This window comes from Phalacrocorax aristotelis, chromosome Z (genome assembly GCF_949628215.1).
Source record: "Phalacrocorax aristotelis chromosome Z, bGulAri2.1, whole genome shotgun sequence".
Taxonomy (NCBI): Eukaryota; Metazoa; Chordata; class Aves; order Suliformes; family Phalacrocoracidae; genus Phalacrocorax; species Phalacrocorax aristotelis.
This window is the reverse complement of record NC_134311.1, coordinates 4,808,870-4,826,534: the sequence shown is the minus strand read 5'-3', so window position 1 is coordinate 4,826,534 and position 17,665 is coordinate 4,808,870. Positions and strand designations below refer to the sequence as shown.

The following is a 17,665-nucleotide window of genomic DNA, read 5'->3' as shown; positions in this document are numbered from 1 at the left end:
TAGCTGGGAGGGCATATGCACCAGAGTTCAAATCTCTGGGGAACAGCTTCATGCAGCTCTAATCAATTTTCAAATGTGCTTGCTCTTGGTTTTTATAAGTGAGTTTAAAACCAGTATTTCACACTAATTTTGGAACTCTATTTTGCATCAAACGACACAAACTAGTCACTAAATTGCAAAAACTTCAATTAAAGGTTTTTTTCCCCTTTTCAGACTAATAAAACTCCATCCCTTTTGATTTTGTAGGGACTAAGTAAGCATCAGTGCCCAGATTCCCTTACAAACCTTCCACATACATACTATGTAAAATGCCTACATACATTTATCAGTGAAATACAGGTTAACAGGAAACTGCTGTCAAAACATGTTAATTCTCTCAAAGTACCAGAAAAAGCACAGGTTGAAGCAGGGCCAGAATGGGAATCCTGTGGAAGACTGCATAAAAAAAAGAAAATACAGGTAAAAGTATGCAAATAATATTCCTCAGGGATCTCAACAGTCTGAAGCCAGCCCTGTGAAGGGGAACCACACGTGCTGCAGGAATTACAACTGAAATAACTCTCTTGTGAACGCGGTAGATCTCGTACCGTGACCCCATCTCTGCTCGGGACGTCAGAGGGGAACCTGCTGCATCCTGGATTGCTCCTCACCCTCGGGGCAACGTCCAGCCCTCACCCGAGGGGTGACTTTTCATGGGGAAAAATAAAGGGGAATTCAGCTGTAGGTTGCACTGGGCCCAACGCTGCTATATTCAAACCCAGTATCAATTTGCTTCTGCTTAGCCAGTTAGATATATGCCCAAGTTTAAAAGTCACCAGTACAGCAAAACAAGACCAGGGCCTCCGTACAGATTCAAGACCTCACCTTGAGGCAGACAGGGTCGAACACTTTGCCCTGTAAAACTCCCTCTCCATGTTTCCAACCACACAGTGGTCTAATATTTACCCACTAAACGAACTATTTACATTGCTAATCCAGATTCATTGCAATTTTGTTTGTTCAGCAGCGGAAACTTAATTTTAAAACCCTTTTAATTAAATGACCTGCTAGAAGTATATTAAAGTGATTTCATTATTTTAAAATTTCCTAAAGGAAAGAGGTCATTTGCATAGTGATCATTTTTCACATGCACCAGCAGTGGCCATTTTTCAGCATTGAGCTTCTACCCCTCCCTTCCTCCCTTGCATTTAATTTTACACCAGGTAGCAGAGAGGCTGAAGAGACCCTGTAACCATGAAATCCAGTCAAGTCATCTCAAAATAGAGTTTAAAACAGAGTGTGAGAGTTAATATTACATAATTCCACAGCTTTGCCTTTTTTTTTTTTGCCTTCATTGCGCGAAACCACATAAGGTCCTCAAAACTAAGTATGCCATGGAAAGGTGGGAACTTTTGGAGAGAAGGTCTGTGCAAAGCCTCACAGAGGTCAGGGAGGCAAGTCCCATACAGGTGGGAAGCATATTGGCCCAAGTCAAGTGTTTGGGCAAGATTTTCTCGTGTCCTAAGGACTTTTCTCATGCCAAAGTCTTTGCATTAAAAACAGGACACTAAAGTTATGGTTGCAGATACTTTCAGCAGGTCAGTTTAAGCCACCTCCCTCATCCTCTTCACTTCACCAGTAACTTACCCTCAACACACTTGTATTCTTCAGTCTCTGATTTTCTTATAACCAAAATATGCTTCTTCAATGTTGCTTCTAAAACCTGGTATTTTCACACTGATGCTGCCACCTGGCATTTTTATTTGAGTACAGAACAATGAAAACATCAGTAAACAAATATGTTTGTCTCTACCAGTTGCACTTTCATCTACAACAGAACAGGCTTTGACACACAGAAGCACCTGCAGACAAAATTTCTTTCAATATTTTGACAATTTTATTTTTTATTAAGTATATGAAACATTTGTATTTGAAAAGCCTAGCACAGTCATTTTCTCAGATATAATATCCCTCTCCCAGCAATGAGCTCGCAAAAAATAAACCCTTTACACTTTTATGCAGTTGAATCAAAGGAAACAGAAGATGGAAGTAAAAACAGAATTGCAGAGACTAAATAAAATCTGAAGAAATACATTTTATATATGCAGCACATGCCCTTCAAAACTTATTTCGCAGTATTTCAGAGTGATGTTAACATAACCTAATTTTTTTGTTAAAAAACAGAAATACTACTAAATCCACTTAAGCAAGTAAGCCAACTTTCAGGGCCCTTCTTCCTGCCCTGCTGAAGAGCTGTTCTGTTTAACATAGGTCTGCATCAGAGACATCAACAGCTGACTTTGGGCATATTTATTTCTATTTAATGCCTTCCACAGAAGGTTACTTCCTCCTTTGCTACAGCTCTGCAATGGAGACAAAATGCCTACAAGTGTTTTGCGTTGACTGGGAAATTAAGAGAACACAGACGGAAAGCATCATATTAATCAAAATCTGCTAAAAATAAAGACCATCCCGCTGAAAGCAACTATTAATTCTGTAATAAGAAAACTCTTTTGTGAGTTCAGAGTAACTTTGTTTTGTACAGATGCAAACGTCAGGAACTTGTGGAGCTGAGAGAGGCTGGAGGTTTTCATGAAAGGCAGCAAAGCTGGACTTTAACTGCTTTCCCCCTAGGATAAATTTATGCTGTGGGGTTACTTAAGTATGTTTCAACTCTTGCAACAACTCATTCTATAAAACACATAAGAAAAGTGAGTTCTCTAGTAAGAATAAAGAGAGATGATACACAACAGTACTATGGAAGGAGGAGAGGAGCCAGAGCAATAAAGCTGGATTTCTTTCACAACCAAACTCAGAAGAAAAACAGCCAAACAGCAGCACACAAATAAAAGGAAGAATTAAAAAAAAAAATCTACGATAGAGAGACAGACAGTGACAGAACCAAGAAAGCTAAAAATATCTAAGGGACAATGGAAAGAAGAAGGAAAATAAATAGCTACCTATTACTTAATGGGGAAATTAAACAAATAAGCTGCTCGAATGCTCCTGTTTTGTGTATTTTTCACAATGGCAGGCCAGAATACAGAAAGAAGACACTACTGAATATTAAGAAAAGTTAGATATATTTCATCAGGAGTGCTTGAGGAAGGTCACTGGAGTATTTACTGCATGGCCCAAAAATGTCACCACACGGTTATTGACCAGCCCCAAAAAGGTCATGGAGGGCAACAAGTTTCATGGGGCTGAAGACAGGGAAATACGACATCCACTTACAGAAAGTGTGGGGTAACTGGGGTTATTAAACCACCCAAACTAACTTCAACATCCAGACAAAAACCCCAGATTCCTAATCAATTTGTAAACTCTCAGAGGGCGAAGCGATAAGGAAAGCTAACACAGGCCTCCCAAGGACAGATCATGTCAAACCCATCTAATTTCCTTCTTTCACACAACTGGCCTGACGAGAAAGGGGAAAGTAAGAGATGCTATCTGTCTTGCCTTTATTAAGGTCTTGGAGGCAATCCAGCAGGAAATTTTCATAAGCCAGCTAGAATATATGGATTAAGAGTATGAAGCACGGTACATGTCAGTTATGACACAACACGGTAGAACTAATATGAGCATTTCACTGTTAGACAGGACATGTGTGATGGGGACGGTGTTTATATACAAAAACACATACATGTAAACCTAGGTAATGCGTGTGTGTGCACATTCCGATGAGAACAATATGCTTCAATATTTCCCTTAGCATCCTGGGGGTTGGACTAGATGACCTTTAAAGGTCCCTTCCAACCCAAACTATTCTAAGATTCTACGATTGTATGGCCTTAGTATGTTTGCCTAGAAAACACATAATAAATCTAACAGACCCAAGGTACAATTGCTCTGAATTTAAAGTAACTTTAATACATTGGAGGAATGGTCTAAAATATTAAAAAAAAAGAAACACAACAAAGGGCCAAGAACTACACTTGATAAAAAAAGAAAAAAGTTTATACGCAAAAACAGTAAATACTTGTCTTGCAACAGTACTACATAAAATAATTTGGGAATTATCAAATATCCAGGTAAGAACCAGTGTTGCAAAATTGTTGCAAAAAAAGAGGCAGAGTTAATTGTAAAATACATTAATAGGGCTGTCTTAACGCTTGGGAGGTGATCATCTGTGAGGGCTGAAAGAACTGGGCTTGCAGTCAAGGGCCGGAGGAAAAAAGACCAGGAGCACATTAGCAGTCTGAGTAAGTCATAACTGGCTCAACCTGTAACTACAGATACGTGGGGGAGCGCCCGCGCCTGGTGTCGCTCTCTGTGGGCGAGGGGGAGACAGGAGTATGGGATGCAGAGAGATGGATGGGAAGCGTGTGCCCAGGCTGGCCGAGGGTGAAACCCCACGTGGGGACGCGGCCAGCACCTGCGAGGCTGCTCCACTGAAAACACCCCTCAGCTAAAAACTGTGCTCTAGAGAGCAGACTCCGCAGTGAAAACTAGGATAGGAAAGAAAAAACAGTATCTGTGAGTAAGAAGTTTAACAGAATATAGATGCTGCTAAGGGAGAGAGTCTCCAATCCATCTTATGAAGACTTTGAGAACAGAAACCTCTGAATTCCTACTGAAACATCCTAAACAAACGGCAACAGCTTGCTTGAACTACCACCATCAGGCATCTGTTTCTCAGAGAAGGTTCTGATGAGAAGATGGAGTTGCAGGGGAAGGATACGTCTTCCAAAGTAGAGTTGCTTGACAGTAGTACAGAAGTCTCAACAACAAACCACCAAAAATTGAATAATATTGATAATAATACACAGAGGAGAAGAACAAAATGGTTCTTACCTCCAGGCATTTAAGAGAAGTGGAACCTGAAATTGCCAGCTCAGACTTGAAGCCAGTGAGTGCAACAGCAACCCTGCTCCTGCCAACAACTTCTGCTGCTTGGAGAGCCAAATCTTGAACTAAAATCTGAGTGCCAGTTCTTGATCTCTCATCAAGATGCTTACCTCAGGAACTCATCTGCTCTATTTTCAGCTGAGAAGTAACAACCATAGAATTGTAGCATCAGAACTAGAAGTTCAAGTGCTGAAGACTTACTATTCTAACTTTGTAAGAGTGATACTCTGACTCCACTCTTGCCATGGAGTTCAATTTGGCATCTTTTAGAAAAATAATTTCCAGAGAAAGTTTCATTTTCTAAGATATTATTATGCCTCTAGAAAGACAGAATACAGCACTTACATTTCCTTACTTTATATTTAATTTCCAAATTTACACTACCTTTTTTCTAGATATGAGCAAAACAATTTTAAAATCTTTCACCTTTTAGAACCTTTCAAAGGCATTAAAACCTATCCAATATAAATGGCTACACATAGTCTGGGCTAAAGAAATTAAGATTGTACACTTCCTCCTAGTCATGCGGCAATCAGCCACAGCAGTGCCAATCCAGAAGCTCCAAAACTGCAATCTTTAGAATAAAACTGAATTAAACAGTGGTTTAGCTTTTTTGTCCCGATTCTTTTACTTTTTGTTGATTGTCCTTGTATTGAGAGCAGTAACTTGCCCACCCACCACAGCTTATAGAGAGGATGGTTGACGACAACCCAGTGCAGAATTCGCCACTTCAGTTTGTAAAGCAGTTAGTGACTCTGTTAAAACCACATTTTCTGCTACTATAATTTATCTAGTGTCAGGTTCCAGACTCCGGTTCCTGTTCTGTCTTCCTGTAAGATTAGAGTCCTTGTCTATGCAGTTTTTGTTCCACATTAAGGTACTTTAACATCTGAATCTTCCCTTGATAGTCTGCAAAGTTCATTTTACTTTTCTTATAAAAAGTCATTTTTCTAGTCCTTAAATCCTGCACAGCTTTCAAGGTTTTCACAGGAAAAACAACAACGCATATCACCTCACCCTGCAGTTTTATGGCATTGGTCCTGCTCATCCTGCACTACAGAACGTAATCTCCAACTCACCCTTTTTGCTTTTTTACCTGAGTCATTCACTCCCCAACTCCCAGATGGTTTTTGGGCAGCGTATATCAAACTGCCAAATCACCACATTGTAGTTCCCTGCGGCCAGCAAATCCCTGTCCAGACCCAACGGCTTCCTGTGTCCTTCATTCTGTAAACCGCAGCCCGAATTCCTCAATAAATGACTCTGCCATGCCCCCCACACGCTCCCTTCCCCACTTCTCTGAGCTCGTGCTGCCTGGCAGATGACAGTAACGGCTCAATCCCAATCCGTGAACGAGAGGGCAGGGGAACTGGCAATCTGGACAAGACACATATTTGGACTGAAGGCTTTTTATTTTACTGTTCTAATCAGGCTGATACCAAAAACAGAGTAGGAGTGGAATAGCACGTGCTCATGGAAGGAAGAAAACTGGATTTCAGGACCAAAACTTGCAGGTATGCCCTATTCCCAGTATAACCCACAAGAATGGGAAGCAACTGGGCATCTGTGATCCTACATCTAGCTCCAACTAAAAACCTGTATTCTTTTCATTTCTGACCTAAACACAACTGCCTCACATTACACATCTGTAAAAATGAGCGTTTCAGGAAATCACACAAGTTCTGTATTGACTGAAAAATTGATTCCAAATCTGACAGGTGGGAAGAACATGGGCATGGGTTGGTCACCCAGAATCACTGCAAGTAGCTTGTGAATCTTGTAACTCAACAGAGAAGGATGCTTTCTTTCCCTTTCAGTTTTCAATAGAGACAGAATTACAAAGCAGCCCCAAACTGAGAAGCTGCCTTTCCCCCAGACCCATCAGGGCTGCAAACGGGAAAGCAAAACAGTAAACCTCAAACTGTATTTCAGAGACGTCTTTAAACACTCACATACTGTTAGAAGCAGAAAATACCGCAGGATTGACTCCTGAGCAAGTATAACAAATCGCTTTCTATTTTTTAATGTAGATTTAGAGGGAAACAATACTCCTCTGTAAGAGTAATCTCCCAGTCTGTACTGCATCCCTTTTGCAGTCCTCCAGCTAATATCCTGTCTACTAAGCAGGCAAGCAAACAATTCTGTTATATCTTCTTTGAAGATTCTTCATAAAACCTGAATCAAGCCAGTAACATCTATATTCTCTCAGCCCTGCCCAGACCAGCTAGCACGGGACAGGCACCAAACACCTGCCCTCTTGGCTGGAGAACACTTCCAGGCCTTCCCTACACAGAACATACTCTGCTAAAATCAACGTTGCCGAAAGCTGGATGGTCCCTAGGCTATTGCACTGAATCACACATGCTTGTGCTTTACAGCAGAGATCAGCTTTACTGGTTTTCCTGGCTGAACACCTTTTAAATCAGTGGAGCTTTCGAGCAGGAACCTGATGGGTTCAGAAGCAAGACTTCATATAACCCTTGAAATAAATGGCTCACTCCAGGAACACGCTATCAAAGCTTTCACAGGCGTTTCTTGCTGCAGAGAGGATGAACGCGAAGAGCTGGAAGAGCAGAGCACGCACCTTCGTGGCAGTCAAGGCTGTGGCTAGCAGAGGGATGGATGATTTTTCCAGGGCGCTGCTCAGTTGTCTGAGCTCTGCAGCATGTGAACACTTCACAGGTAGAAAAGATACTGCAGAGCGAACAACCCAAGTAAGCCGATTGTGTTCAGTATGGCTCCAGCCAAAGTCCTGCTGAAGGTTAAATAAACACAACAAACGTTGTGGGATGCAGAAACCTAGCCTAGAAAATATCTTGAGGAACACCTACACTGTGTCAGCACCCACTGATCAACTTGCAGTAGCGAACTAGCATCAACACATTATCCGAAGGAGAAGTATGGACCTTAACGACTCTTGGGAAGAACATGCCAGGCTAAACACCCATTCTACCACAAAGTCTTGGGGATTGTAGAGTCCCACGGCAGTCTCAAGCTTCAGGCTGCACGAAGAAAGCAGAAGGCTGAGGTGGCTTCTGAAACACAAACACATCTCCCACCATAGCTCGTTACCTTCCTCCCAGCCATGACTTTAAACTCACACTATCATCTGAGACAGGTTGATCGCTTTCCGGAGGGGGTCCCACAGCTCAAACGCCTTGTACACTTTCAAATCCCCACCCCGAAAGCCAAGACTGGCTCTCCCTAGGGACTGTGGGGCATTTTTGTTCTCTGCAACAGGGCTGTCCTTTATAATTGAAGGAGTCTTTGGTACCACTTTGGTTGTAGGTTAAAGAAGGCTGCTTTCTCAAGGATTTATTTTTTTTCACTCCTGCAGAACTGTCTGGGCAGCTTTGGCATCATTCATCAGTACGTGCTGCAAACATGGAAAGAAAATCCATGCATAACCAAATCTGATATTCCAAAAATCAAATTAAAGACGACCCCAAAGGTTACAGGTTACTACTTTAAGTATATTCCTTCTTAGTACTGTTGGGATGAACCAAAGACCACAGCTGTTTTTAAACACGTGTTTTAAACACATTAAGACAGGAATTACAACACCTTTTTAAGTGGTTTCCTATGAGGAAGGGTGACGGTCAAGAAGAAAGGTGATAAATCCTGGGAGTGTACTGGGACACTCAGAATTTCCACCACAAACCATGGTGTACAGCCAATCTTTCTCCCAGGAAGTTAAACTGTTACCAAATTTTAATTCTGAAACACTCAGAAATTAAAAAATTTATATTGAATCTGTAAGTGGTTCTTTGTGGGTAAACAGGTGTTAATGTGCCTAAGATATTGTCTGCATTTATACTAGAAAGTTGTTTATTCTGCTGCACCCCAAACAAGGAGGGGAATAAACAGCCTGCTCAATTATTTGTAAAAAAGATAAACTATTTAGGCTAGCACAGAAAGTAGGAAAATGTCTGGTTACCACACGTTCTTTGGCAAACCTGGGTATTTTGCACAAGTTGATAACAAGTGGGATGTATCATACAAAACAGGGAAAAAAAAATCACACTGATAGACAATGAACATTTATTGATCTTTGGCTTTAGAAATTGTCCTATTTTAGATACGGGAAATACTATATAAAATAATGGAAGGGTTTTTTCAACCTAGACTAAGTTCTGTAAAACAGCCTATCCTTTTACCGTGCACAAACGCAAGGCATGCAGAGTACATGTAGGGATACTAAAATACTATGTGAGCATCACTGCAGTAGACATTAAATGTCTAACACGGATCAACGCTTTACAAAGGCAAGCAGGTTGATGGGGCACTTGATATACAGCAGATATCACAGTTTCTTTTAGATTTTCTGTGGCATTACCATTAGCAACTAATAGATATAAGTTTAATTTAAATAATGTGTGCATTATAAAAACAAAGTGAAATTATACATTTCAAGGGGAGGAATGGGGAGTAAGAAAGTATAACCTCATTTTGCAAAATTTACTTGTGTTAAAGGAATTCAGATATTTAGGCGACAAATTCTTAGTATTTTCACATCAACAAAATGCTGCCTGATACACGGTAACATTAAGCAAGACACAACCAGCTTCTTAAATGCTCTACAGTAAAAGAAAGCAATGTAATTTCTTACACATAGTGTAAGGAAATCTTTAGTAAGCTTACTGGAGCAAGTTTTCCCCGACAGTGTACTATATACAGTACAGATTGCTACAGCCACTTTTTAGAGCTAAAAGCTCAAAATGCTTTTATAAGCCTTCCTCAGAGGAAGGCTTCCTTTGGTAGCTTTGAGTCAGCAACACCATCTCAACTTACAAGCACTTCACATTTAGAGCGCGTAATGAACTCAAGAGTGGGCACCTGCTGTTTCCCCGCTTTCCCATTTCCCTGCTCAACCCGACCAGGCAGGTTTCACCTTCAGCTCATGCTGGTCTCACAGGTGAGGAAGTAATTAGAAGGTAAGGGTGGTTTTGCTATTCGATACCCTAACAGCATTCTGCAAATCTGGTACAAGGTGTAGCTCGTGCCTGTTTTGACCCGCTTTGCTCAGTGCCAGCCAGCCACGCTACAACCCAGCTCTTCTGTACTCTCCGTGCCCCAGACCTGTGCGGATGTGGTGAACTCCGGTGCGGTCTCTGAGCTCATACAGAACCACTTACCTCGCTGGGGTCACCCCTGTGCCTACGCAATCGGGGCATAAGTTACACCCAGGGTGCCACTGCAAAACTTTGTTGAAGTCAAACCCTTCAGAATTGCCGAGGTTCTTTCCCTCAGTCATAAAAAAAAAAGAAAACTGAATGCATCAGTGGCAGCGGGGTGTTGCATTACCAGGCAGGCAGTGGGCAAAGCTATTAGATGATTGTTAAATACGAATGGAAAAGATTTCTTCAAAATCTTATTTGCCTCCAAAGTATAAAAGCTCATAAACACGCACAGATATTCTACATACTAAAACTGTAAGGAACAATAATTTTACAGCAAACCCCATTTTTAGGGCTAGCATTCTTTGCAATACCTTTCCAGAATTTAACCTTCTATTATGTAGCAAAATAACTACAAACGTACACAGAACCAATTTAAAGCAAGTCTTGTACAGACCACTCATGTTTAGGCACTTTAGTCCACAGGGTACAAAAAGAATGAAATGTTACTGTAGGTTGTTTATTATTTGTAGTAATTGCACCTAAGTTATCCCCACTGGCTTAAAAAAAAAAAGAAAGCCAACAAATGCCCACAAAACCCAAACCTGAAATAGAGCAACTCCCCAGCTTCTCCAACACGTGCTGTGCTCCCCTGTTCACTGAACCCTATTAATCTCTAAAGCATAAAGCAAACGAGACTGTTTTGAAACAGCAGGTGACGCAACACCAGCCAGGACAGGCCAATGTAATGCTACAGCCATCTGATATCATCTACACTGTGAAGCATGACGGTCTTAAAACTTCTAAAGCTGTAACTGTACAAATCATATTTTAGCAGTAATTCAGTGGTAAGAGGACGCTGGAATTTACATAACTAACATCAGAGTCCTTCCCATTTGGCAAATACTGAAATGACAGGAGGGAGGTCTTTTGATCTCAGGTTTGGTCTAGAATAGGCCATATTACAAGCTTTTCACTTAAAAAGACAAAAAAGACTATTAACAGAACAACCGGGAATTTATGTGTGATCCCAGCAACAAAGCGATATATTTAAAGTAAAATATTTACAACTTGGAGGATGTTCCCCGTGCAACTTTTAAGTCTATCATATGAGAAATTTTAGGCTTAAATTATTTAATAGCATCTTTACATGAATATTGGCTCACATAAATGGGAAGACTGAAACATTAGACAAAGTTTCCTGCGATTGCTATTACACAGCATTTCCCCACGTGTATTATTCCTAGAAAACCTCACATACTAAAAGTGTGCAAGGTTGTTAACAACAGGACAAGGGAATAATTGAAGACAGGAAAAATAAAAACTGTTTGTTGGCACATCATGAGTATGAACTGTACTTCTGAAAAAAATTTTGGTGCATTTTTCTTCCTCCTAGGTTTTTATCAAAAATTCTATAAATATGCATTCTTGCAGCTCAGACATAGAAAGGAAGCAGAATTACAATGAACAGAGGAAACGAGAACAAGGTTGACTTTAAGCACAAGATATTTTAAGCCAGGTTTTAAAAAATACTCAGCAGCATCATAAAATAAATAGAAGTGGCCTACTCCTAAGGAGTTTATAAAAGGCTACTCTCACAACCCTACCAAGGTGTGTGTTTTATAAATAGCAGAGTCATACGGATAGCATGTTGTTGAAAAAAATGCTGCAAATCCAAATAAGGATTCTTGACTGATGTGTCATCGCATATGGAAAAAGTTTGGTATTTACAGGTGGATTTCACACTTCAATATAAAACTGCATACTCGTTAATACTTCAGCCTGGACATCAAGTTTGAAAAGTATTTGACTTCTAGTTGCAGGCACTGATATCAATTAAGAAAATTAAAAGATGATCCATGGTATCAGAATCAAAAATCATTTCCATTAAAAACGCCATTGAAATAAAAGTTATAAAAATACATATACACCGGCACGCAGTGTCCAGTGCAGCATTACTCTCCTGTCAGTCCACAGTGAGGGACCTGAAGAAAGTTAAGTGCAGCATATACAGATGTCAGTAAAAGCAGCCTTGAAATAATATCTTGGCCTCACGATCTCTCCCACAGAGGGAGACCTTTCAGCCTAGTATTGGGGGTGGAGATTAGACATGCCATCCACTCCAGTGCGTGCGCTGCCAAAGCCACAAAGCACGGCAGACCTTCCTAAAGAAGCTGCACCAAAAAAAAAAATATCACTTCGACGCAGACTGACTACTCTGCATCAGCTTGCTTAACTAAATCAGCCACTTGGCTTCAATACTTGCTGCCTAGGCGCTCTTTAGGGTAAATATCAGCGAGGTTGAAATATTGCTTCTAGTTTACCATTTGGGATTTATGACTTAGGCTGCAGATGGTGAAAATAACAGTCTTATTTACACATAATGGTAAACGTTCACCTTTAATATTTGATATACGATACAAGTGACATGCTGTTGCCTTCCTCTATTAAGATTTTGCTCAGCTGTAACAAAGATTTCTTCAAGAAAGCACACAATTTTCTTTGGCCTTTTTTATTCAACATTTCCATTTTCACCACGCACTTAATTCTTCCATCTTAACTAAAACTTTCTGTAATGACAACATGAACTGTGGGGTTAAGTCGAGAATTTTTGTGGCTAACAAGTAAACGCATAACTTGTGTCAAATGACAAAACATGAAGCATAGCATTTGAAAACTGTCCAAAATCGATACTGGAGAAAAAAAAGCTAATGTTCAAAAGTAAAACAAAGGCCTTTGAAAATGACGAGGCATAAGGCCTTTTGCCTCATAGAGCCTTCCAACAGCTTTAAGATTAGATAATTTAAATTTTCTATGTGGTAAATCCAAGAGCTCCCATTACCATTTAGCTGTAGTTACTATGACAAAACACAAAACTTTCAATTGTTCCTTTGACGATAGTTGAAATTTCTGTACTTACTATTTTATACAGTAAGGTTATGCTACCTAATTGTTGATATATCTTGGTGTCATTTTTGTTTGTAAGCGAGTTTGACTTTACAACCCAGGTAAGCACATATCTCTATTCACAGTTGCTCCCATACCTGCAACTCAAAGAAGGTGAAGAACTGCCACAGAAAATAATTTTCTAAAGCATGACCTTCTGTACAAGGATGTTCTCTTGTTCTGATACTATCTGGTTTTCCGCCACTACTTTATCTGTTGATTCTTATGCAAGAGAAGTCTAGAAGAGGAAAAACTGTGTAGATAAGAATACCTCAAAAGCTAGCAAATCCTATAGCTTGAGAAAGTATGAAAAGAGGACAAGTGCTGCCTGAGAAGATCACCTGCAAAATGGAAGAATCTGCTTGCTATAATCCATTCTCCTTTTCTAATCAACTTTTCTAAGCTCAGAAGTAGCCCAAGTGTTATGTTTGGACTTCCCTGAACTTGCTGGAAGACTTGGATTTGTCACTACCTTCATACTTCGCCTAAAGGGACTTCTATTATTATAGAAGTGCAGTGTTTAAATGATCGTTCACAAGTTTGTTCATATTTCAGCTGGAATTCAGTGTTATTTGAACTATTTAAAGGAACTAAAATAATTTAAACCAAACCAGGAAAAATGAAAATACAATCCCGGCCTAATTTATCCCAGTGAATACTGTGTAGGCAATGTAGAAAAAAAGCTGTGGATAGGAAAAAGGAGTCAAGCTAAGAAGTCACATCAGTGGAGTAAGAAACTGAACTGAGGAAGGAAGAAAGAAACATAGATTATTTCTCAAAGGCGCCTTCCCTTGTAAAACCTCTCAGAAATTAAGCAAGTAATGGGCAAAAAGCAAGACAAAATGTTATAGAATCCTGAATAAAAACTATTAACCTCTCAGTCATGTCTTGCCTGCTTTTGCATTTCTGGAAGATGCTTTGCCTGCCACCCTACCCCCCCAGCTGCTGATAAAGGTCTCCATAAAAAAAAATAAATGCATTTGCCAGCTCCTGTTTTAAAGGAACTTACTGAAGAAGTGGGCAGAAGCTCCTCTGAAGCTTACATAATATACATGTAAGCCAGGACTATCAGGGTTGGTACTTTCCTTTAGAAGTCACTTCCGAGCATATCGGGTAGTTATAGGAAGCATTGCTCACAACCACAGCAATATGCTCCCTCTAGTATCACTCTCACCTCACATTTCAAAAGGCATTTATTGCTATATTTTAATACGCCTCCTAGATTCATGTTAGGATTAAACGGATACAAAGAAAGCCCATCTCCCAGTCAGACCAGACTGCTGACCAGAAGGTCAACCATTCAGTTCTGCAGAACAATGAAACAGCAACAGCCAGAAACATTGATCTTAACATTAGCAACGTCCAGGTGCCTATTTTTCACCGTGATCAGCGTGACATCTGTAGAATAAGACAGAGCGAGCTCTTGCCAGAAGCTCTGCTACACACACAACCAATTACTTTTCCTGAATTAATATTATACAACTCCACTTTCACTTACACGCTTTCAGAATAAATGCCTAGGCCAACAGAAACTGTTACTTAACAGTAGTTTATTCCTATCCTTCAGACTGCAAGAGGTTACATCTCCTACACAGTGAGATTCTTCAGCCAAGTTCACCATCAGAATCAAACTGGACTATATTGTTTTATTTTTTCCTGAATAAAACATTAACATTGGATACCTAACTATAACTTAAAAGCTGGCCCTGTTAATAATGATACATCTCGAACTAACAGACAGTGGGTCCCGTATCACTGGACGTGTCACATTTTGTCATTCTGTTAATCTGAAAGACATTTCCTATGAATGTTTCAAGATCTGAATATATGAAGTCAAATATTTTTCTTTAGGCCAGTTCGCACAGGTAAGCCTTTGTCCCCATTAGTTATGAAATGTCGGTGTGGAAAAAACAAAGCTTGCAGCACCAGTAGCACTGAAATACTATACTGCAACGAAACGGGCAGAGTCATGCAAGGTGTTCTTGAACATCCCAAATGCATGCGGTAGGTATTAGCTGGTGTACGTAAATCTTTCCCTAGTATCAGCAAATGCAATTTAATAAACTAATAAATAACTTAAAAGGCATTCAACATGGTAAGACAGTTCATCACCAGCGTAAATTCTAGATTTTCTGCATTCATTGACACTTCATTTTCCTATATGGTAGGTTTGCTACATATTAAATATTTAGTTAAGCTTTTCCATTTATAAATGCTTATTATATGCCAAAGCTGTACACAAATTCAGGAGAAAAAGAACAGTAACATAAAACCAGCTAGTATTAGTTAAAAAAAACCCACTGACCTCTGCAAAGTGTAATATTAACTTTTAAAAAATGCTACTGCATATAAATCCCCATTCCTGTTTTGCAGTTACACAAAACATCTGAAAAATTGTCATCATTCTTTGTTTTGCAATGGTTTTATACTTGGAATCTACCTCTCCAGCTAAGCAAAACTTGTGAAGTTAATGCTTTGCTCCTCCTTACTATAGCTGTTTTATTACACAGAAAAATAATTTCTGAAGCCAAGAGATATTAGTTGATACTATACGGCCAAGTTAACACAGATTAGACTGGCAAAAGATGATGATCTGACAGAGCAGAAATTTCAAGATTAACAGTTTAAGTAGATTTTTTTCTTCCAAAAGAGCATAAGTTCTTCAATATAGCTAAGTACCTTTGAAGGGGCACCAAAAACAAATAGCCCTTTCAACTGAACTTTTATTCCAAAAGTGATCTTGAAATTACTAGATACACATACATCCCTCTCCCATGGCCCTGTAAGATACATTCAGTAATTTAAAATAAAGTTTCCATACTTTATAACTTCATATATATTATATATTTAATATATAATATATATTTATATGTACATTACACAGATACATACACTCTCAGTCAGCAGGATTGAACTGTTTTGTTTTGAAATGTTTGATAGGTGTAACTAATCTACCCTTATTATTTTGTGAATTCAATGGAATTTAACTATTTCCTGAAAAGAAGAAATTTAAGAGATCCAAACAGAATTTGTGGATCAATATTAGCACCAATACAGATGGCCATTATGTCAAAATGACTGTAGGGACTGAAATAATATATTTTTATAACTTTCCTCTTACTGAACAAGCATTCCTGCAAAGTATTTAGGCAGCAATACCTGTCAGGTCCATACATCTATTCCTACTAAATTTAAATTTTATACAACTTTCCTTACTGTAATATACAGTATCTCTTTTGTCCTGTTGGATTATTTCATTTTTCATGGAGAAAAGTGATCAACAGCTATCCAACAGAATTATTTTTTTTAAAATCCCCTTTCTCCTTCCATTGTATGGCTCAGTTTCAAGATTTAATCGATAGGCAGCCACTATCACTATAACCAGTACCCTTCTAACATAGCTCAGTCACTGACTGTTGATGCTTAAAACAAAGTTTTGAGGTTGACTTGCTGTTTATGGAAACCAAGATACTCAGAGGTTGCACCTTTTCAGCACGCTCACCACCACCTGCCACAGAATAACATCAGTCAGTCCCGATACTAGAATCCAATTAGTAACCTACCATTTGGCTAACAAAAGTAACAAACCCAGTTGCAATTTTAAGCATTATAAGAATATTCACCCTGAGAACACAGAGGAAGTGTTTAAAAAAAATTCTGATATGTTTTCTCTTCATACATAGTTTTCTTCTTTTCTCTTCATCTCCTCGTGGGTACCTGGGTTTGTATCTGGTGTTTGACCTCCCACTTGTTCTGTCAGTTGACTTGTTCACGCCACAGTCAGGTACTGGTGATAGAAAAGCCCAAAAAGGCTTGTAGAGAAGAGGCAAGCAGCAATCCACCAGGTAAGGAAAGACAGGAGTCCCCGGAACAGGAGAGGAGTGAAAATATTCTTTAGGCTTCCCAAAGCCATTGTTATTTGTACGACAGTTACTTTCATCTTTCCATCAGCAGGTGGAGACTCAGAATAAACTGAGCTGGGAAGCGGACTGTTTTCTACTGGAGTGTCAGAATTCAGTTCCGGGTAGATACCCCAAGAATAATTACCTGTTAAAAAGAAAGGAGTAACAGATTTTTGCACAATTAAATTCAAGTACTGCTTATATATGTTTTTCACAGACATAAAAACTTTTTTTTTCTAACTTACTGGACACTAACTATTCATCTACACGGCTTCCTGATCATACCAGTAAGCTATTAGGGTAGCATCCATCTTACCTTTGTCATCCTAACATCTACATGTGATACCATTGCCTTGGGGCCCCATCAGTGCTGGGTATGATTCACGTCACCAGATGTAGATGTCTACTCCAGAATGGGATGAATCACAGCCTAATAAAGCCTATCTCATTCCGTTGACATTTTGCAAAAAGAATGCCACGACTGCATGGCAGGCTGTGAAAGACACCTCTCACAAGGAAGTGAAAACAACCCAGAGTGACACAAGATCTCCCAATAATGAAATCAATCCCATATCTCACAGCTTCTGTTCAAAAAGCCTACCGGAGACTGAAAAGCTGAAAAAAGATTCCTTTAGCAGATGCTCATAAGGTTAAATCAACAATGCTTTATACAGCTCACTTTTAAAATACTTCTTAAAAGACATATTTCAACAGAATTAAACAGCTTAATTGGTTGTATTACACAATATCCCAGAAATAAATCAAACAAGTTAGCATATAATTGAAAGATGTCAAAAGCAGCAACAGAAGAGGACTGCTTAAAAGCCGCACATCAGTATGTTTTAAACTGCAGGAAATTACAATGTATTTCTG

The 17,665-nt window shown here is 39.4% G+C and overlaps 1 protein-coding gene across 5 annotated transcripts in view; it reads right to left on the bottom strand.

Annotated features, from left to right (window-relative positions):
• Positions 1-1,853: 1,853 nt before the first annotated feature.
• TMEM161B (transmembrane protein 161B) overlaps positions 1,854-17,665 on the bottom strand; it is a 55,331-nt gene continuing 39,519 nt past the window's right edge. For 4 of the 5 annotated variants that reach the window (XM_075079905.1, XM_075079904.1, XM_075079907.1 and 1 more), the window contains one exon: positions 1,854-16,937. In XM_075079905.1, coding sequence (XP_074936006.1) covers positions 16,660-16,937 — 278 coding nt within the window. In that variant the 3' untranslated portion in view covers positions 1,854-16,659. The remainder of the gene's footprint in view (positions 16,938-17,665) is intronic. The other variant, XR_012658130.1, reaches the window with a different exon arrangement.